Source organism: Phyllostomus hastatus, unplaced genomic scaffold (assembly GCF_019186645.2).
Source record: "Phyllostomus hastatus isolate PE091 unplaced genomic scaffold, TTU_PhHast_1.1 phas_contig_17, whole genome shotgun sequence".
Taxonomy (NCBI): Eukaryota; Metazoa; Chordata; class Mammalia; order Chiroptera; family Phyllostomidae; genus Phyllostomus; species Phyllostomus hastatus.
Genome location: NW_025333664.1, coordinates 10,836,311 through 10,858,381, shown reverse-complemented (window position 1 = coordinate 10,858,381; position 22,071 = coordinate 10,836,311). Strand labels below are relative to the sequence as shown.

At 51.6% G+C, this 22,071-nt stretch overlaps 1 protein-coding gene across 2 annotated transcripts; it reads left to right on the top strand.

Moving 5' to 3' along the window:
* Positions 1–1,069: 1,069 nt before the first annotated feature.
* On the top strand, positions 1,070–21,265 carry DNTTIP1 (deoxynucleotidyltransferase terminal interacting protein 1). 2 transcript variants are annotated; one of them, XM_045833694.1, is made up of 13 exons: positions 1,071–1,258; positions 1,849–1,919; positions 4,264–4,360; positions 7,715–7,813; positions 10,854–10,922; positions 11,153–11,209; positions 11,463–11,521; positions 12,410–12,455; positions 14,454–14,512; positions 14,602–14,662; positions 18,900–18,971; positions 20,738–20,793; positions 20,904–21,265. In XM_045833694.1, exons 1-13 carry the CDS (start codon positions 1,085–1,087, stop codon positions 21,040–21,042), a joined length of 1,059 nt encoding a protein of 352 aa, XP_045689650.1. In that variant the 5' UTR covers positions 1,071–1,084; the 3' UTR covers positions 21,043–21,265. The 2 variants fall into 2 exon arrangements, with proteins under 2 accessions (XP_045689651.1, XP_045689650.1); XM_045833695.1 differs by lacking the exons at positions 20,738–20,793; positions 20,904–21,265 and adding an exon at positions 19,244–19,380 and having other exon boundaries at positions 1,070–1,258.
* Positions 21,266–22,071: the final 806 nt, after the last annotated feature.

The window sequence follows — 22,071 nt, the reverse complement described above, 5'->3', positions numbered from 1 at the left end:
CTCTCACACGCCCCCTACTGGGGACCTGGCCCACAACCCAGGCATGTGCCCTGACTGGGAATCCAACCCGCAACCTTTTTGTCTTCAGTCCAGCGCTCAATCCACTGAGCCACATCAGTCAGAGTTGCATCCTAGTTCTAAATGTTTTACACAAATTAACTCAATCCTCACGGCAATCTTATGAGTTTGTTACTATTGTACCCATTCTACAGATGGGAAAACCAAGGCGGAGAAAGGCGCATGGGTCACACAGCTGGTAAATGGTAAAATAAAGATAGGCAATCCAATTCCATAGTTCTGAAATCACTACATCATAATGGATTTGAATTCAGATCTGTCTAACTGCAAAACTCATGTACTTTCAACTACCCTATAGTGTGACCTGGAAAAACTAACTTTCTCTACCTTTCACTAATGGACCCAGTTCTGTTCAGGGCCGTCTTATCTATATAGCAGAGTTAAGGGGAGCTCTGGGGAATGCCACAGCTGTTAAACCCCTGCATCCCTGACCCATCCCAGAATCACCAGTCTGGGGAGAGAAGCCCAGCTCCCTGGGGCTGGAGGAATCCACGGTCCAAGTCCCAACTTTCATTCTGACACCTGCAGACCTAAGAGGCAGCCCTGGGGTCGAGGGCTGCAAAGAGTGTTAGGGGTGGCATGGGTCTCCTGTTGTTGGTTTTCCGGGCCCCCGCATTAGGCCACTCCAATCCGGGGATTGAGTACCGGCCATATTAAAATCTACAGTTTGCAAAAACTGAACTGCAGGCGTCACTGTACTAAATGCTCCCCTATGCTCCCTAACCCCAAGCCTTGGAAACCTGCTCCCCTTCCTTGGCCCCACACTTCTCCAGACTGAGAAAGGTTCTTGACTGAACACGCCCTGTCCACACCCGAGACCCCACCCCTCCGGGAAGGAAGCCCCGCCCCCACGATCCTCCCCTCGCCTCCTCCCCTCACACACCCCCGCCCCCTCAGGACCTCTGAGAGTGTGCGTCCGGGTTTCCCGGCAGACGCGGCGGTTGGTTCCCATGGTAACTCCGCCGCTCGACGCGTCGCGCTTTCGGGCAGGCAGCCGCGCGTTCCAATGACGTCACGAGGCCACTTTCCGGCCCACTGGCAGAGTCGGCCCGGGCTTGTGAGGGTCGGGGGCGCAATGGGGGCCACTGGCGACGCCGAGCAGCCGCGGGGACCCGGCGGAGCAGAGCGGGGCGGCCCGGAGCTGGGAGACTCGGGTGCAGCGGGGCAGCTGGTTCTCACGGTAAGCCTGTCCCCAGGGAGGCCGGGCCGGGCCTGGGCTCGGGCCGGCAGGGCTTCGGGTTCCTGGGACCCTAGCCCGCGGGCGAGGGAACGCGGTGACTGGTGCTGCCGAGGGGGTTGGCGTTTTTCGCAGTCTGACGGCCTGGATTCAAATTCTGGTGCTGCCCTCCTCGCTAGACGACGTGGGCCAGGCTGTCAACTCCCCCTGAGCTCCAGTTTCCTCTTCTATAAAACGGAGATGATTAGTATCTGCCTCATAAGGTTGTGTTGGGGATGGGGTATAAATGCAGGTAAAGTGCCCAGCATATCAGATGCCACAGAACGGGCCCTCAGTAAACACTGAGTCCCTCCCTCCAGCCGTACCTGAAAAGGTGGGGTCGGGACTATTGAGGCAGGAAACTCTCCCTGAGTTTCTCGTCCCTTGGCAGGGCCTTTCAATCACTGCCCACCCCCCAATCCCCGCCCCACCGTGGGAGAGGCGGTGTAAGCACCTGAGAAGCAGCGCTCTAGCTTTAACTTCATCATACCCACCCACCACCTTCACCCCAGCGTCGCAGACTTCGGTGACATCTGCTCCCTTGGTCTCCACAGAACCCTTGGAACATAATGATAAAGCACCGGCAGGTGCAGCGAAGGGGCCGCCGATCACAGATGACAACCAGGTAAGGCTGACTCTGGGTGCGACTTACCACCCAGGCACTGCCTTGGGAGGCAGCTTTGGGGTCCTGTCCTAGGTGTAGAAGCTGAGAAGAGGTGGTCAGGCAGTAGAAAAGAGCCCTGGATTGGGAAAGTGGAGACTCAAATTCTGTGACTCTGTATGACTTTGATCAGGTCACTTCCCCCTCTGAACTCATGTACAAAATAGCGGGAACTGGTGGATTACACAATATCTTGGATCCCTAACCCCCACTAGCTCTGTCTGAGGGCTCTAAAGAGGCAGAGTAGCATGGACGTTAAAAATAGCATCCATAGGGTACTATAACCCTGTGGTAATATAGGGTAATAATGAATGGTGAGTTATTATTATTATTAAATAAATAATAAAAGGGAAGCAAGAGAGCACAGGATGGGCCTTTGGGCTGCTGATTATATTTCTTCACCTGGATAATGAGTAAATGAATGTTCATGAACACTTTGCTAACGCGTATAGACTTTTCTGTGTTATACAGTACTTTACACTTTTTTTTTAGCCCTACACTAGTTGATTACTTTCCAAGAAGAGAACCTGGCCATCAACATACAGCTCAGAGAAATGTAATAAGTACCAAGAAACAAAACACAAAATTTACTTACTGTATCATTAGGCTCACTTTATGAATATAGTATACTCCAGTCAAGAAATCAGTAATTCTTATGGAGTTAAAAACTTCAAGAGAAGTGATATATACATAATATTTTACTTACTGACCTCTCCGAAACATGTCAAAATTCATACAGGTAGTGGAACTTTCCTCATTAAAGTGTCGCTCAACATGACAAATTCCTAACAAAAATATTTTAATGTAGGAATCAACATGTGAACATTACACTTGGGTGGTAAAATTCAGATTACAAATATAAAGTAAATAGCAAATAACATCGTACTTCTGGTTCAGTGGAAAACGTAAGGGTTGACAGTCGCACTTAACGCCTGGTGAAGGAAGCAGGGAAGCAGACCGGGGTGGCAGAGAGGCACGGAAAGGTTTAACAGCTCAGGTGATTCTCAGCCTCCTGAGAAACTGTACATTGGAAATCTGTGACAAGTGTCCTGTAGTATGGTGGCTTCGCACCATCAGTGATCATTCCATTCATGCGGTTTGAACACGGAAAGCTCAGATTCAGAGTCTGCTCAACCAGCTGATAATACTATATGTTAAGTCCTTGTATTCAAAAATATCGCTTAAGTTTGGAAAGTTCAAGATAAAGCATACCTGTTTTCATAATTACTTTCAGATACCATTGAGGCTGCACTACTGCACATGATCAGGTACACTGGTGTGCACAGTTAAGTCTGGTTACCAGATTTTATATTTCATGGTCATCAGCTGCATGTATTTTATGGAAATCTATCAGTTCAGCACAATGGTTACATTTACTTTCTTTTAAAGATGAATAAACTTAAGGAAAAATGGGCTTTTCTTGATGTCTCATTTTCAAATTATTGATGCAGACTTACCAAAAGAAGTAACTATATATTTTACCCAGTGTCACATAATCTGCAGAAAGTTTCCAAGATAGCCACCTTTCCTGTACAGTTTCCAAAAATATGTAAAAGTTTGCTAACTGAAAGCCTTTATATTCCTAGCTCTCTAAAGTAAATATTCAAAAACAAAGTACAAAAAATGATCTCTTGGCCTCTGAACAGCCCACTTAGTTACATGAAGTATTTTCTGTCCCAGTGCTTTCTCAAATTCAGAAGGAACTTAGTTCCTGAGACCATGGCAAACAGTCTTCATTTCAAATAAGTCAGCCTGTTTCCATGGCAACACTGTGGGTTCCTTCGCTACCTTAAGTTACATTAGTTGACTGTGGAATTTCTCAGTCTTCTTTACATCCTGAGCTTAGACTGTTCCATACACCAAACAAAATAAATCGTCTATTGCTTTCATACACAAACTTGCATCAGAATGCCTGTATTTGAGAACCACACGTGCTTTCATAGGGGCAGCGAGGCAGAGTTTCTCGGCTGCCAGACTGAACTCCCTCCAGGTCTGGTACCGCAGCATCGTGGGCCTGCAGCGAAACGGGAGAGGGAGACACAGCCGGGACCAGGGGTGGCCCAACCCAGCCCGCCTCCCTCCCTCCCTCCCTCTGCCACCAACCAGTAATAACACTCATTGCATAGAGCTACGAGAATGAAATAAAGGCATGCATCTGTGTCGTTTACAGAGAACCCGGGCACAGAGCTAGTTCTTAGTAAAAACTGTTAGTGCCATCAAAGGACGCTGTGTCAGTCATTGGCTGGGCGGACTGAGAAAGGGTGTGTTTGGAACATGTCCCCTGACTGTGCCTCCCTCCTGTGTGTAGTTTCACGGACCCTGCCATCTCCATGGACCTCCTGCGAGCCGTGCTGCAGCCCAGCATCAACGAGGAGATCCAGACCGTGTTCAACAAGTACATGAAGGTAAGAGGGGCGCGAAGGTAAAGCGTCAGCAGGGAGGAGGACCCGGGAGCAGTCCCTTCCTGCGTCGTTATCCCCTTGGCTTCCTCTAGGACACACAGACACCCAGCGTTTTCCAATTCTGAACCCCCTCTTTGGGGCTAATTTGAATACCTCTTTTGCCAAGCTATATTGTGAGAATGAAGTTACGTAAGTGGAATATGCTCAGAACTGTGCTTGGAACAAAGCTAGTGTTTTTATTAATATCACCGTTATTATTATAGAAAATTATTACCTAGGACTGTAAACTTCTACATGGTTCTACAAGAATGCCTCACGGATGCTTCATACTGAACTCTGTGTTTTGTTGTTTGTTTGTTTGTTTGTTTTTTCCTAAACCTCCTATGTTTACTCATTCCTTCCATAAGTGCTTACTGAGCACCCACTATAATGGCAGGCACTGTTCCAGGCACTGGGGATGGAGCGGTGAACAGAACGGACAATGTCCTTGTCCTCTGTTAGCAAGGTTGTACTTTGTTAGGGAGTGCCAGAGAGAAGGGGAGGGGGTGGCCAGTGGGGAGCAGGGGTGCTGTTTCATAGACTGTGGTGGAAAAGCGCTCTGATAGAAGGACATTTAGGCCAGGATCTAAGTAAAGTGAAGAAAGAACAAGCCGTGCAGAGACCTGGGGGAGAAGCCACCCCAGCCGCGGGAACAAGGCCAAAGGCCCTGAGGCAGGACTGTGCTTGGAACCTTCAAAGCAGTGAGGTGTCCAGCATGCCTGGGGAAGACTGAGCCAGAGGAGAGGAGTAGGAGAGGTGATCAGAGATACAACAGGGAGAACCTTCGGGGCCGTGGTGAGGACCTTGGATTTTGTCATGAGTAACATAAAGGCTTTTGGAGAGTTTTGAGCAGAGCATGTGATCTGGACATTTTTAAAGCGTTATTCTGACTGTTGTATGGAGAAGAGACTGCAGGAGAGCCAGTTACGAGGCTTGAGATGATAGCGGCTTGGGTGTAGCAGTGAGGATGTTGGAGAAGAGTCAAGATTCTGTATGTGAGTTGAAAAGTATCCATAGGATCTGCCGGTGATTGGGATGTGCAGGATGAAAGAAAGAGAAGTAATGTACTGTGTAAGTGATTTGCCCAGGGCAGCTGCAAAATCACTAAAACGCACACTGGTAGCAGTGACTGTATAGTCTCCATGTTTGGGAGTGTGTGTACACGCACACGCACTCATGTTAAAATATATATAGGATCAGTTTGCTCACACTGTTCGGCCGCTCAGGTTTTTTATTTAGCAGTACATTTCAGTCATGTTTCTAGGTCATTACGTAATAGCGCACCCTGATTCTCTCGTGATCGTTGCAGAGCGGTCTGTTGTATGGTCGTTGCGTAATTTAACTAGCCGGCGCCTAGAACGTTCGGGGTCAGTGCCTGTTTTTCTCTGGCTCAGACAGTGCCGTGTTGGACACTCCGAACACGCAGCTTCGGTTCACTGGGGGGAGTATTTCCGGGGGATGGACTCCTGGGGGTGGGACTGCTGGGTGAGGGGGAAGACATCCCTTTCTCTCAGGGAAGTGTCTCTCCAGAAAGGTTGTGCCATTTTGCGTGTCTACCGGAAGTGCCTGAGAATGCTTGACTCAAAAAAGGAAAGAAAGGAGAGAGGAAATGCCCGATTCATCCCCGGAATTCATCCTCAGGTCCCAAGGCAGCGTACATACACCCACCCCTGTGTATTCGCTGCACTGCCTAGCTCACAGGCTGGCCGTAAAAGGTCCAAATTACAATAACAAGCTTTCATTTTGCCAATATAGTCAACATGGAGCACCGGTTTTCACGTAGTCTTTGTTTTAAAGTCAAACTCTCTGCTCATTCCGTTTAATGTGGCCTGAAGAATCTTCCTCCCAAACTCTTGAGGACTCTAGTTCACTGCTTTCACGCCCCACTCGCCTCTCTCTTTGTTAACAGCCAAGGTGGTCCACCTTGCTGAATGTAAGATGACCTTGCGTTCCTGCGTTGTCTCCCACTGCGGGAGCACTGGTTGTAGGTTCTGGGAGATTTTCTACGTTCCAGGGAGAACTAACACCTAGTTCCGGACACACGACTCGGGCACTCACTAGCAGCGTGTTCTCGGTGCCTTTGGGGCCCCCCTCACCTTGCCCCTGGTGTTTTCGGGCCCAAGCTCTCCCTCTCGCCCGGTGCAGTGACCTTCTGCCTTCCCTGTCCCCAGTCGGCGGGAGCCCTCAGCACCCTGGGCACCCAGGGCACCCTGGGGCCCTGGCCAGGCCTCGCTCCTCCCGTCCCACGACAGTTGGTGTTCCCTTTTTCTTCTGCAGAATGAACTCAGGTACACTCTAAAATTGAGAGAACATAGATGAGAAAGCAGTCATTGATGATGTCACTGCTGTTCCTTTAATGTATATTCTTACAGTTCTTTTGTCTCAGTGTTTGCTTTTTGCTATTTTACAGAAATAGGCTCCTGTGGTGCCAAACTATTTTATAACTCGCTTCCTTCACTCGGCAGCATGTCATGAACACCTTTTGTGTCAAAAATGTGTTTTCTGTATATCTTCACCATGATTTTTAATGTCTGCATATTTATGGTATGGCTCTGCTGTAATTTACTTGAATTGTACCTAGACATTTAGGCTATTTGATTTTGCACTATTTACACACTAATGCTGCAGTGACCGTCCTGTGGGCGCCTCTGTGACTGTGCTCCCCTTTAAACGAGGACAGAGCAGGCGGTGAGCCTGGGACACCGCCGGAGGCTGCCTGATCTCAAAGCCACGTGTACGGTCCCTTTTCCCTTCTGTGTGAGGGTATGATAAATGCTTCTCTTCTTCTTTTTTTTTTTAATGTTTAAGCCATTTAACAAATATACAAGAGAACCAGTCCACTTTTATTTGCTTCTCAATAAGTTTAAATCTTTGAGGGGCACAGCATCACATGGATTCCGTGTCCGGCAGCCTCAGCAGGAAGGCTGCTGCGGAATTTAGCTGCGGAATCCTGCGCGAGTCAGCCGCTGTTCCCGCGAGTCCTGGTTCCTTGCCCCGGGTGCCTCGGGCTCTGCTCGGTTTGCCACCAGGAGTCACTGTGTTGCTTCGTACACAGCAGCACACCTCTCGCCCAAACAGAATTCAGTTTCGTCTGGAGCATCAACACCTTCAGTTTTAAGCAGAGCTGTGTGCCCCCTCTGGTTCTGGAGACCCCCGCTGATAGCTGGCAGCAACGGCCCCCGTCAGAGCCCTGTTCCCAGCAGCCTCCCCGGCTCCCAGATGGGAGAAGGGCCAAAGCTTCTCTGTTATATTCCGTTTCCTTCAAGTTGATGCAGGTTAGCAGGACTTCTGACTCTTCCTCCTGGCACCCCTCCCTAGTTCTTCCAGAAGGCAGCACTGAACGTGCGGGACAACGTCGGGGAGGAGGTGGACGCGGAGCAGCTGATCCAGGAGGCCTGTCGGAGCTGCCTGGAGCAGGTGAGCCCAAACAGGACGGGAGAGGCAGGACCGGGGCTTTGCCCGTGGGGCTCCGCTGAGAAATGGGATCCCGTCATCCGTGGGGGTGCCGGGGAAGCCCCTGCACCCGGGCAGGGCGCGGAGGTGTTGCCGACAGAAGGGGAGGGGAGCAGTTACGTGTGCCGGGGACCGCGGTAGGTGTCCTCACGCCGTCTGTTCACTCGCGTCTGGAGAGACCCTGTGCAGAAGACACGTTTTAATCCCTGACTTACACATGAGGAAACTGTGGCTCAGGACAAGCGAGAGTTAGAAAAGCCAAGACCCGTCTCACCTCTGCAAGTGCTTGTGACTTGATCCTCCAGGTAGTCACAGCCCCTTCTGGCAGCATGGGGACTGTCACCCTTTCTGCCTCCCCGCCTCTCGGGGCGTGGTCAGGAGGCATGACATCAGCTCTATAAATGTCCCCAAGATAGCAGTGAACTTTCGCATGTGTCAGCTGCTGCTATTAACAGGAATCGTCAGCATCGCCCAGACTCTGCTCGACTCTGAAGCCATTAGCTGTCAGACATGGAACTTTCTGCATAATCAAAGCCGCAAGGGCTGCTGTGAGTTCAGTTCTATGAGGGTAATTACCTTGAGAAGATTGGCTGGCCAGCTGCTTGGGCACAGCCTCAGGGAAGAGCAGGATCAGGGCCTGGACCTCAGCTTTGAAAGGGCAGAACTCCATCCCATCAGTGAGAGCTTACTCGGCTTCTTGGTGGCGTTTGTCACCCTGGATCATGTCGTGTTCCTTAGAATGCTCCTCTCTTGGCTGCAGCCTCGTCAGCCCCATCCCTCAGCTTCCTGGGCCCGAGCATCCTCTCCACCTGGGCTCCAGCTGGACCCCCCGGCTGTGGGTGCACTCCCGAGTTCAGTGCTCAGACCCCTCTCTCCTGTGGCTCATTCTCCTTCCAGGTGCTTCTGTCTGGTCCTGGGCTTTGAAGCCTAAAAAGTTAACTGCTGGTGATTCCAAACGTTCATCTCATCCCTGGGCTACTTCCATTCTTGCCTTCCCATCCATTCTCCCAGCACGCACACCCATCTTTTTGAAGGTGACTCAGGTTGTCCCCCTCTGCTCTTTAAAGCACCCGGTGGCTTCGCTTTACAGGCAGAATAAAACCCTCACGCCTCACCATGGCCCACAGAGCCCTACGTGGGCAGATTCCTGCCTCTTTAACTTCGCCTCATCACCGCCCCTGTCCCCGCCTACTACACTGGGGCCGTACTTCTGCTTCTCTAGCACGTCAGCCCAGGGCCTTTGCACTCACTCGCTGCTCTCACTGCCTGGCGTGCTCTGCCCTTAGCTCTTCACATAGCCAGCTGCTGCTTCTCTTCACGTTCAGCTTACATATCAGCTCACCAGGGAAGCCACCCCTGGCCTCTCCCTCCAAAGTGGCTTCGCCTCCTTTCCTTCTCCACCTCCAGGCATTCTCGGTCACCTCGCTTGCTCATCGCCACTGTTTCCATTTGAAATTATTAATTGTTCATGTGTCTATTTTCTGTCTCCCCCTTACCCCCACCTCTGCTAAAATCTTAAGGAGTTCTTTTAAAGATTTTATTTATTTATTTTTGGAGAGGGGAGGGGAGGGAGAAAGAGAAGGAGAGAAACCTCAATGTGTGGTTGCCTCTTGCGTACCCCTACTGGGGGCCTGGCCCACAACCCAGGCATGTGCCCTGACTGGGAATCCAACTGGCTAGCCTTTGGTTCTCAGGCTGGCACTCAACCACTGAGCCACACCAGCCAGGGCAAAATCTTGAGTTTTATAAGAGTTGAGGCCTGATCTTGCTCACTGATATATTCCTAGCCCTAGAACATGACTATTAATGTGAGTACACTGTTTGTTGAATGAATGAGTGAGTGAGTGAATGAGTGAACAGGCGAACGAACTAACAAATGGCAAACAGAGAGTGGAGTTCCTGCTCCCATAGAACTTACACCCCTGGTACACAGACACATGTGAAATAACAGAATTCAGACGTGTGCGTGGAGACACATGCACTCTACACGGAAAAGGGACTTTGGGAGGAGACGATCGTGGTTCACTTTTGAACTCAGCCTATTTGGGGCAGCCGCACGTGGACTTGGGCAGACTCTTACGTAAACCCGGAGCACAAAGGGGAGGCTACTGCAGTGGGAGACAAAAGTTACAGAGCCATCAGTTCACCGATGTTGGCTGAAGCCGCGAGCACGGAGGAAAGCCGGTAGGGTATCTGAGGAAAGAGGACACGTGAACAGAACCAAGTCGAGGGGGATAAGCCAGCAAAGGCGGCCAAGACAGAGTGGCTGGAGCAATGGGAGAAAAACCAGGGAAATGTGGCCGCAGGAGCCTGTAGAAAAAGCGTTTCCAGAGGGAGGCAGCTGCTCGGAGACGGCTCGGCTCATGCTGCGGCTCCTCGTCTCCACGCCGCAGTCAGCGAGGCCGCGCCCCGCCCGACCCCCTGCCTCGAGGGGCCCTCCCTTCTGGCCAGTCCCTGCCCCATCTGCCTGCGGTGTGTTCTTCAGAGCACTTCCCGTGATCTGAAGTCACCTTGTTGATATGTTTGCTTGCTTGTTACTCAGGTCGCCCACAGAATGTAAGCTGCACAAAAGTAAGGGCCTTGCTTGTGTTACTGCTTCCTGCTGCATCCCCAGCACTTACCCACTAGGCGTGCAGTGCTTATTCAGTGAAGGCAGCAGCTTGCTGAGGAATGTGTAGTATATCGACACACTTGGTTAGAAAACACCTATAGTACGTATTTACACGGAAAACAGTGAAGAATTTGCACTGAAATGTTAACAACAAATATTCTGTGGTTACTGAGATAGCAGGTTTGATTATTTTGCTTACATTTTCTAACTTTTAAACAGTGATCATTAATTACGCAAGTTTTTAAAAACATAGCTACCTACTACGTGCGTGTCTCGGAGAGCCCTTGTACTGACCATGACCCACATCCCTGACCCAGTTCGGAGTGTGTCTGTAAAAAGGAAGGCAGAGAGGCCCCCGCCATGGTGACTGTGAGCATGGTCTCTTCCCTCCAGGCTAAACTGCTGTTCTCAGATGGAGAAAAGGTCATACCCAGATTGACCCATGAGCTTCCAGGGATAAAGGTCAGAGTCCCTGCCCCGGGGTATCGGAGGGGGAGGCTGATCAGACCTCGGTTCCCTGTACCTTCCATTTGTAGGACCAGGTCCAACTAGCACTGTGCTGGGAGCGTTTTCCCAGGCCTGGCTGCGGGAGGGGCTGGGGGGCGTGGTCCAGGAGCCCAGTCCTCCGCAGTCTCCAGGCGCTGCAGCCCCAGGCGCTGGCCTTCCCCTGACTCCCCTTCCTTTTTCTGCAGCGTGGTCGGCAGACAGAAGAGGAGGGTGCCCATCGAGGAAGCCCCATTCCCAAAAAGGTAAACCACCTCCACATTCCCTGGCTGGGAAAGGGCCTTGAAGCTCCAGAGAAGGGGGTGGGCTTCCCCAGTACACCCTGGGGCCTTTCTGGCCTGAGGGGCAAGCACCCTGGAAACACCCACTCTCCCTGTTCACTCTCAAGCATCATTGGTTTCTTTGGAAGAACCATCTCCACCAGTGACCCTGCACCTGCCAGTGGGGTGGGTGGGGCTTCCACGGGGTCAGGCCGCTGACAGCTGTTCTTTGTGGCAGAGGAAGGGACGGCCTCCGGGACACATCCTGTCAAATGACCGGGCAGCCACTGGCATGGTGTGAGTAGGACCCAGTGGAGCCGAGGGGAGCAGCAGGGAGGGGACGGGCTCAGAGGGACAGAGACCAGAGTCCTGTTCCATTAGACATCAGGCGTGTTTGGCTAAGGCAGGGAGACGGAGGGTTACCCAGGTTGCGGGGCAGGAGAAGAACGCAGCGAGGAGGAGGTGGTTTTACCTGCTTTTGCCCCAGAACGGTTCAGCCCAGCCCGATTAAACACCAGACTCTTCTTCACTGCTAGTATATATTGAATGTTTATAATGTACCATAACTGGCCCGAACACCTTACATTTATACCTTTTAATCCATACAGCCACCCTCTAATGAAGGTCTAATTCGTTTTGCAGATCAGGAAACGGACTCAGAGAATTACTTGCCCAAGGTCATACAGCTAATAAGAGGCAAAATTCCTCGATTCCCTCTAGGATAGTCATTTTCAAAGATCTTTAAAGCAACAGAATCCTTTTTTCAAACAAAACCTCACGTGGAGCCCCAGTGTATAAGGCAGATAGAGTCCCACTGGTCTGGGTAAAGGCAATGGGGATGGCTCGGGCCACTGGCAGGGAGAGGGAGGAGCAGTGACCCTCATACTGAGGTTTGTGTGTTGCCTGAGCAAGTGCATTCCTCACCGACACAACAGCAGTTGTTGCTGTGACCTCCTCTTGCTGGATGAGAACTGCAGCTCAGAGAGGTTCTTGGACTTGATGTCCTGGGACGGCTTCTAGTCCAGTCCTTTCCCCCTCTATACCCCCTCTCCTGGGCTGCCGGGAGGAAGGGCCCCCAGGGCTGAAGTGAGAGTGTGCGGGGAGCTCCCCCCGCCACCAGCGGACTCTCTGCCAGTCCTAGGCCTGACCTCGGAGAATTCACCTTTCTTCTCGTCTCCCAATCAGGTGGAAACCGAAATCCTGTGAACCGATTCGCCGAGAAGGCCCCAAGGTATGAGTATGGGAGCGTGTCAGTGGCCTCTCTCCCAGGGAGACTCCGTCAAGGCTCCGGGGCCCACGCTGAGGGCAAGAGGCTGGGGGTGGTGAAGGACATGTACACGCCAGGCCAGGGCCACGCGCCCCTTCCCCTGCCCCGAGTGCCGGCCACCCGGCCATGCAGGGGCTGCAGTTAGGGGCAACGCAAAGAGAAGGCTTGAGCCTGCTGAAGCCTTCTCCCTGCAAAAGCTGGTGGTACTAGAACTTCCGTAGGACTTGATGTATGCCAGGCACTGCCCTCAATTTTACATGGATTACCTCACTTAATCTTCGTAACAACCTTATGAAATAGCTTCTGTTCCTTTTCTGTAGCTGAGGAGCTTCCTCTCCTGCCAGCTCCCTATGGGCAGAAGCTGTTGCATTTAGTTACCTTATACACTGGCGTATGCACCGAGGCCTGGGGGCTTGGTCAGAGTTGCACACCAGTGAGTGAGGAGCCAAGTCTCAAACTCAAGGCCCGTTGACACCAGAGTCTATGTTCTTGACCGTGAGCCTCTGTTGCCCCCAGAACAGATGTCGCAAGCTCTTTTAGCAGCAGACCCTTTGAGCAAAGCCCTGTGTGGGAGCCCGGGAAAATAGGCAACGCCCACTGTCCTGGTCGAGGCTGCGCCTGGTACACCCTCTGGTACAGACGGCCTGCTCTCGTCCTGCCAGCCCACTGCTTTCACGGGGCAACCGCACTTGTCCTAGAAAAGTCTGCTCCGTAAACCAGGTGGCCCTGCGTTCTCCCGGGTCTCTCGGGTCTTTCTGTCCCTCCCCGACACCCCTTCTCCTTTGTGAGTTCCTCCCCAGCGGGGACCCAGATAGAGGGGCGTCTCCAGAACGCTCCCCTCACCCAGCTCTCCTCCACCTCTTTCTCTGGGTGGTCCAAGGAGTTTTCCCTCTCATGGTTTCAGGGACCAGCGTCTCCTGCCTCTTAGTCTGTCCCGCGCCTCCCTCTGGTTTAAAGCTCGAACGCCCTACCGTCTGCTGGACCTCCCCGCCTGCAATTCCCGTAGCATTTCAAACTCCCCATGTCCAACATGGAAACCTGACTCCTTCCTCGGGCCTTCCCTTACATTCTCTATTTCAGCTGTCTTCGCCTCTTCCTTTCCGTCCTCTCCCTGCATCCGGTCCAGTCCTGGGTGCTTCCACCTCCTAAATGTATCACAGTTGCTATTCCCTGCTCTTCATCCTTAGGGCTGTCCTGGCTCAGGCCCTCATTTTCTTTCCAAACTGCTCTGTTACAGCAATCTCTAAACCACACCGTCCCCGTCCCTCCCCCCACCCCTCCCCCGCCTGTAGTCTGCCACTTCAAACCCATCAGCCACGTTGCAGAAGAGGAGCTGCTATCTTTAAGGCAAATGGTAGGGCGGGGGGGGGGGGCTATCTTTAAAGCCCCCACCCCCCTGTCGAGGCCCCCAGTAACTCCCCGTAGCCTTCAGAATGAGGAAACCGTGCCTCCAGGCTCTCCCGGCCTCGGCCTCTCTCTCGAGTCTCCTTAATTCCCACTCCCTGATTTGTGCTCTCTCTCTCTCTCTGGGCAACACAGAATCGCTTGCAGTCTCCCCAGCATGCCAGACCAGCTCTCCTGCCGCCCCTTCTTCTTCCCCGCTGCCCTGTCTAACTCACGCTCGCCCTTTCAGAATCAACTTGGGAACTACCTCTTGCAGGCTTCCTACTACCCTCCCCTCTGGCACCCCCACACCCTGCGCTCACCTGTATCTTTGCCCATCTCGGGACGGTATATTAATCCCTACACATGGGTCCGTGGCTCCCTGGAGAACACTCTCTTCCTCATCTCTTTATCCCCAGTGTCTAGCACAGGGCCTGGCATATTGTAAGCGTTCAGTTTCTTGAATCAACTGTTTTGAGTAATGGACAAGGTAGTGTCGGTAGAGGGGCGGGGGAGGATTATTTCCTTCTGCCCAACAGATCAGCCCCACCCTCACCCGCCTTTCTGTTTTGTACACAGTGGGACCCAGCTCGGCTGAATGAATCGACCACCTTTGTGTTAGGGTCTCGAGCCAACAAGTGAGTCTGAGAGCTCTGGCAACGAGGGAGGGGTCCACGCCCAGGACTCCAGCTGCCGGGATCCTTACCCCTTGTCTGTTACTTTTCAGAGCCCTGGGCATGGGGGGCACCAGAGGGAGAATCTACATCAAGCACCCACACCTCTTTAAGGTAGGTGAGTGCTGGGGCTCAGGCAGGTCACTGCAGGGGGACATGTGACGCTGGGAACTGGAGATGGCACAGGGAAGCTTGGGACAAACACCACTCTGGGAGTGAGGGCATCCGGGTTCTTGTTATCCTTGATCTTTGCCCTTTGCAGTTCACTCAACCCCTCTAGCTGCTTGCCTCATGTATTTCTTGTGCACCAAACGTGGTTTTAGGCGCTGCACTTACAACATCTCATGGAGCTGTCCTTTAAAATCGGTGCGGTTGAGAGGGGCTAAGTGACTTGCTCAGAGTTACTCAGCTAGGGTCTGTCCTCAGCCAGGCCTGAGCTCTAACCACCGCCTCATTCCTTGTCCGAGAGGAGATTAGGACAAGGCGGTGGCTCCAGCCCTTTGCAAAGAAGGGACTCCCCTCCGAGAGCAGCTCTGCTTGGGCGCCACTGCTTGAGAAACAGTGGGTGGGCGGGAACCAGGAATTCATTCACCTTCTTAAGTGAATTTGTATTTGTCACGAAAGCACCCAAACATGTTAAGAAGAAAACCTGCATGTGTATGCAAGACATGTTTTTGACCCCTGTTCATAAGTCTTGGTCCCCCTTGTCGGAACCACATGTCCCCTCTGAGGTCCCAGAGTCATGGACTCTGTCTACAACATTCTGAGCAAGTTCAGGTTCTTCAAAGGGCAGCCCTGCTCCCTCTGCCGTTTCAGTCTTACATTTTGGGATTCCTACAACCTAGACAGTTTGCCTACTTGCTACTTCCTCATGTTCCTTAGTGTCTTCACTCCTGCTGCTCCCTTTACCTGTACAGGAGGGAGCGCGGTCTTCCTCCCGCACCGGTATGTCTGTTCCCTGCAATCCACGTCCTCCGAGACCTCCATGCATCACCCCCAGGTGCTCTCGGGCCTACCTTGGCTTCCCGTGGCCTGACGGTTAGGAGAAGGTCTCGGTCCTGGTCCTGTCACCTACTAGCCGTGTGCCCTTGGGCGGGTGGCTCCACACTTCTGATCCTGTTTTGTCAGCTGTGAAATGGGAGTGATTGATACAGACTGCCTCGCAGGGTTGGCAGAATTAAGAGAGAGAGGGCGTTAAGCACCCAGCACAGTGCCTGGCACGTGGCACGGGTGGAGCTCAGCGAGCGGTAAGCGTGATCACCCAGTTCTTGGACCCGCCATTTGGGATAAGCTCCCAGCTCACAGTCATTACCAGGGGCAGTGGGTACTACCTCTCATTTTAGTCCTCCCAGTCTGGCGAGTGAAGGGAAATGTGTTCTACCTTTAATTCTGCGTTCATGACAGCAGCGTCCTCCGTTCATTTGCAGTCTGCTTGGATTTCTTACGGAAACTGCCTGTTATATCTTTGGTCAATTTTTTGACCTAAAGGCATTATTCAAATTTTTCTTCAACTTTTTCAAATTATAGGAATAATTTACAAACCCGTTCTTGTAACAAGTTTCAAACATACACAGAAGCTAATGGGGAACAAAACACAGAGCTGCCCTCACCCTTGACTCTGACTGTCCCCCCCTCAAGGCCCCACCAACACCACGGTGGCATCTTCGCTCCCCCTTCCTCTGTGCGCATGCACACGAGTGTTTAGCCTTCCTTGCCCCCTAGTGGTATTTTATGTTATTGAATTCATAGTATACATGTGGTTCCCTGATTTTCTTTTCTTCACCCCAGAACTCATGCATTCATCAAACAAAAGCTGACTGAGTGCAGAGCGTCCGCAAAGTGCTAGAGATACAGCGGCAAAGCAGACACACACACAAGGGCCCCTGCCCTGATGGAGCTTGCCTTGTGCACAGGGCACGGTAGGGTCTGCGAGCCAAGTCCAGCATTTCTGCATTCTCAGAGTACTTTGTTTACGTTTTTATTTATTGATATTTTAGAGAGAAAGAGGAAGGGAGAGAGAGAAAGGATTTCTTGTTCCACATATTGGTGCATTCATTGATCGATTCTTGTATGTGCCCTGACTGGGGATCGAACCCACAAGCCTCGGTATATCAGGACAACACTAACCAACTGGGCTACCCGGCCAGGGCAGAAGGGTTTTACATTTTGCCCGGGGGGGGGGGGGGGGCCATGTTACAAAGTGAAGAATAGTATGTGACAGAGATGTCCCCTGTATGTGGCTGACAAAGCCTAAAATATTTGCTAGCTGGCCCTTTACAGAAAGTTTGCCAGCCACTGTAGATCTGATGGACGAGACCGTAGAGATTTGTCCACGTTATTGAATAAGTCTCCCTCGTTTTATTTTTAACAGCTGTACAGAATTCATAGAGTAAATATCCCATCATTGATCTCATCGCCCCTGCTGGTGGTGTTCGGCTTTGCAGCCGTTTTGCTGTCGTGAGCAGCGCCGCAGCGGACATTCTGGCGCATGCATGTGGGCGGTTCCTCAGGGTAACCCTGGAGATGGGGTTGCTGGGGCAGCAAGTGCACACTTTAAAAATTCTGACTGACGTTCATATTACATGGGAAGTGAAACAATTATTTAAACTCAAAGGTCGTCACCATACATTTCCCAGCTTGGTCTCTATTTCAGAGGTTCTGCCTCCTTTATAAAACCTACTTTCATTGCCCGGGCCAGGTGGCTCAGTTGGTCGGAGCGTCGTCCTGTACACCAAAAGGTTGCAGGTTTGATCCCCACTCAGGGCACACAGTAGAGGCAACCGATCAATGTTTCTGCCTTTCTCCCTTCATCTCTCTCTAAAATTAATAAACATATCCTCTGGTGAGGATTTTTTTAAAAAACAAAAACCTACCTTTATTGAGCATTCACTATGTGTCAGATGCTCTATTTATTTAGCACTTTATATGCACCATTTTACTGATTTTTAACAACCCTACAAGTATTAATACAGTCTCTTTTAAAAATGAAGAAACTGAGTCTCAAGGAAATTACTGCCCAGGCCTCCGCCATCTAGTAAGTGGCAGAAACCAGACTTTAAACATTTTTGTCTGATTCCCAAACCAGGTTCTTAACTGTGCTGCTATCCTTCCTCCCCCCGAGCACGAAGTGTCTTGGTTCTTGTTTCAGTAAATCTGGCCACCACACGTGTGTTACATAGGCTTCCCCAGATCGCTCTTGCAAAGAGGAGAAGAGCTCCGTAAGAACAGTCACCAGTCTGACTCGTTGTCAGAGACACTGTGTTTTGAGAAAGGAGAGGGTTGGGGACTAGATGTGAACTAAATCTCTGGAAATCAGGTCCCACCCCTGGTTCCCTGGGCTCCCCTGCACTTGTTCTAAAGGGGTGGTTGTGCCCGCTACATCCACCCAGCCAGGACAAGGGCTTGTTGATGAGACCTGCTTAAGGGCCTGTGGGGGGTCTCTGCCCACAGAGCCCCCCCTCCCCACGCCCCTGGCTGCCACAGATGAGAATAAGGCTACCAAGACAGGATCTGCTTGGAGAGGAAAGGTGGCCGATCTCTCAGAGGAGAAAGGCCAGGAGCCTGTTCCTCAACGGGCTTTTATTGGGTTCATTTGCACAGGAATACAGGTAAGCTCATTAGTCACTGTCAGGCAGTAAGGATCAAACAATAGATAACATTCAAAGAACTATGAGGGCTTATTCTGAGTCAGGGTCGTTAGCTAAAGGGCTATAAAACTTTGGGAAACAAACTCATTTCCTGTTTGGACCGTTATAAGAAAATTGAGAACATTCTTAGCAAAGCAGGTTTCACTGGATTTATGCATTCTTTCCTAGGCCTGATCGCCCGGGGAACCTCCTGTTCCTGCCCAGGGCTGCACCGCATTGTTTCAGGCTTAAGTCAGGCAGGGGAAGTAAGACAGTCAAGAGATTAGGAGACTTCTTCCAGACAGAATGAGGACTCAGGCTATGTCAAAGCCAAGGGGCAAGGGTCCATCTCCCCCTTTTTCTCTAGCCCCCCAAGTCCTCTGAGGGCCCCTTTGTGACTGTGCGTGTCTTAGCTTGTCCCTCCCTTGAGGAGTCGTACCTGTCATTAGCTAACCAGTCATCCTGCCAGGGCCAAGCAGAGTAAAGTAAAGGGGGCAGAGGCAGTGCCCCTGCCAGGGAGATAAGCTTTGCCTCCTTAGTGGTTTATGGTCCCAAGGTCCTTTACTCAGCCTTAGCCATGGGTCGGGGCGGGGGGGGGGGGGGCGGGTTACAGCTTCTGAAACCAGGTAGGGCGGTTCCCAACAAGGGCCAAGGGTGTGTTCTAGGACCGAATGAGAAGAGCCCCTCCCACCAGGCTAACATCTCTGTGACTTCATCCCTCACAGTATGCAGCTGACCCCCAGGACAAGCACTGGCTGGCCGAGCAGCATCACATGCGGGCGACAGGGGGGAAGATGGTAAGCACTGTTCCCTCGTGGCACTGCCAAAGACCGTGCCCTGCCCCCTGCCAGCCGAGGGGCCAGGGTTCTGGCTCTGAGAGGCAGCTCACCTCCAAATGTGCAAGACTTCCAAAGCCTGATGAATGTAGAAAGGGAGGCTTGTAAGGGCAGAGGGGGCCCATTCCTTCATGCCGGAGGGCAGGCTGCAATCCCTGGGTTCCCTTTGCTGTCCCTAGGTCTCCCACACAGCATCCCCTCACCTCTCATCCCTCCTGTTTGGATTTTGTTAGCTGCGTACAACACCAGGTACAAGACACACTTCGTACAACTTATCACTGTGCCGGCTGACAGCTCCCACTCATCGATCACAGCACTCTGCCACCAGACACTGGTAGAAAATCTGTCCTCGTCACAGTGCCCTGGGCAGCACCCCTGGTCAGTAGGAGCGAAACTTGTTTGCCACACCCGGCAGCCCCTCCCGGAATGACCTCAGGAGTTTTCCACTCACATCAGGCCTTGACCTTAGGAAAGTTGCCTTGCACAAGTTCTAAAACCGTGGTGGGGTTTTGTCCACCACAGGCGGTGTCCCCTCCCCACACCCTGCCCAGACTCGGCAGCTCAGTTAATGAGAGCGTCATTGCGGTACCCCAAGAATCTAATGGCCTTGTGCACCGGTATACCATCTCCTTCTTGGTACTAAAAGCTACCTTTTATTTTACTGCTCTATTTAAACCTACACCGTGCTTCAAAACAGATTTCAGGGAGCTTACCGTTGATTCATGAAATGCAACATAACATAAATAAGAAATAAGGAAAAGGAAAAACAGGATCTAAAATTAAGCCATGTCCAAGGCTAGTTTTTTGTTTGTTTGATTTAAGTGCTGGCCTGGGAGACCAGCGCACTTAGGAGTTTTCACAAATTCAGCCCTAGGCCCCCTCAAGAACACCTTGTCTGTTGCCAAGTTCCCAGTGCCCTTACGAGGAAGGCAGTCAGATCACTCAAGGGACACACAATCGATTATCCCCGATCCTGAGACTAGAAGGAAACATTTCCCACGGAAGACTTTCCTTCTCGTGGGACGGACAACGTCCTCTGCATGGCGCGCTCACAAGAGGGCTCGCCCCCACTGCAGCCGTGGCATTGTGCCAGGGAGTATTACAGGCGCCGGGACATCACAGCCCAGTTACTACAGCTTTCCCTTCTGCCGTGAAGTTCAAAACCAAATACTCTTGCTTTCTAGAGTTAGCATGGCTTCCTCCCAATGTCCTGTTTCCGTGTGCATTTTGCCAGCTCTCATTCCAGTTCATTATTAATGGCACGTCAGGGTCCTTTTTTAAAAATATTTTATTTACTTATTTTCAGAAAGAGGGCAACAGAGGAAGCAAAACATCAATCGGTTGCCTCTCACATGCCCCCAACTGGGGACCTGGCCTCCAACCCAGGCATATGCCCTGACCGGGAACCAAACCCGTGACCTTTCAGTTCACATGCTGGTGCTCAATCCACTGAGCCACAGCAGCCAGGGCTCAGGGTCCTTTTTTAAAAGAGGAAGAAGTTATAGTCACCAGTTTTCACTCCCTCACCCATTAAAGTTTCTATTTGAGTGAAAGATTGCCTCAAGGTACTGTCCCCCAGACAGTCTCCCTATTTACTCTCCCTACTAAACTATAAACTATGCCCCCTCCCTTACAGCCCTTATATTAAGCAACTGTTTAATAAAGTGTTCCTGAGTTAGATAGAAATGAATCAGAGTTGATGGTCACTCTCCTTTGCTCTGCCCCAGGCCTACCTCCTCATTGAGGAGGACATCCGGGACCTCGCTGCCAGCGATGATTACAGGTAAATCCAGTAGGTCCGCCCCCGTACCCTTTCCCCTGCCTTATAGTAGTCCCCAGGGTGGGCCTGGGCCTGCATCCTGTCTTCAACTTTTTCCCCCATGCCTGTGCCAGAGGATGCCTGGACCTGAAGTTAGAGGAGCTGAAATCCTTCGTCCTACCCTCCTGGATAGTTGACAAGATGCGAAAGTACATGGAGACCCAGCGGACAGAGAATGAGCACCGTGCTGCTGAAGCGCCTGCGCAGACCTGAAGCCAAGTGCCCTGGCTGCCCCTGGCAGCCGTCCTCCGAGACCCTGTTGCCCCAATGGCTGAGGCCACCGCTGAGACTGCGCCTGGACGGGTGACAGCAGCATTAAGCCGTGTCTGGGCTCCTCTGTAGTGACTCACTACAGAGCATCCTCAGGCTGGCATGTAGTTCTGTATTTGTAAAGTTATTAGGAGGCAAAGCAATTAAACAGTTTGTAATAAACACAGACGGGGAGCCTGCTGTGTGTTCTGCCTCGTGAGGCAGGGCCTTAGTCAAGGGCCTAGAAGAAGTGGGTAGAGGGAAAAGGGACCAGTTGCCCCCTCCAATCCCCCAGCACATGCGTCTTGCTTTATGAGGTGAAGCTGGGAACACCTTGCAGGCCGCCATCCCTCTTTCTTTCTTTTTTTTTTTAAGATTTTAATTTATTTTTAGATATAAGGGAAGGGAGGGGAAAAGAGAGGGAGAGAACGTGCGAGAGAAACATCCCGTTGGTTTGCTTCTCGATTGGTTGCCTCCGGGTACTCCCTGGCCAGATGGAACCAGCAACTCAGGCATATGAGCGGAAATCGTGACCTTTAGCTTTGCCTGCAAACGCCCAACCAGCCACACTGGTCCGGACATGTCCCTCTACTTCTTCTTCACCCAACTAAGGTGTGGAAGTAGCAGGATGTGATGGGTGACACGACGGTGGGTTGATGAAAGACTAGAAGAAAAATACAGCGGCTTTTATTACCGTCATTTTTATAGGTTAAAACACAAGTATTTAGAGCTAAGGCCGTATATGAACCTCTTTGTAATAGAGAGTCCACTGCTAGACTGCCATCAGCCTCAAGTTTTTGCCCTCGCGATGAGCCCCGGGCATTACTACAACGGGGAGAGGCAGGGGTTGGCGCGGCAGGGCAAGAGTAAACACCCTCCGTTTCGCCGAGAGGAGGGTCCTGGTTGGGCCTGCTGGACGCTGCCGCGGGTAGCCAGGCCTTGGACCTAAAGGAACTCACTCCACGTGGGCGTTTTCTTAGCCCTTTAATGGTC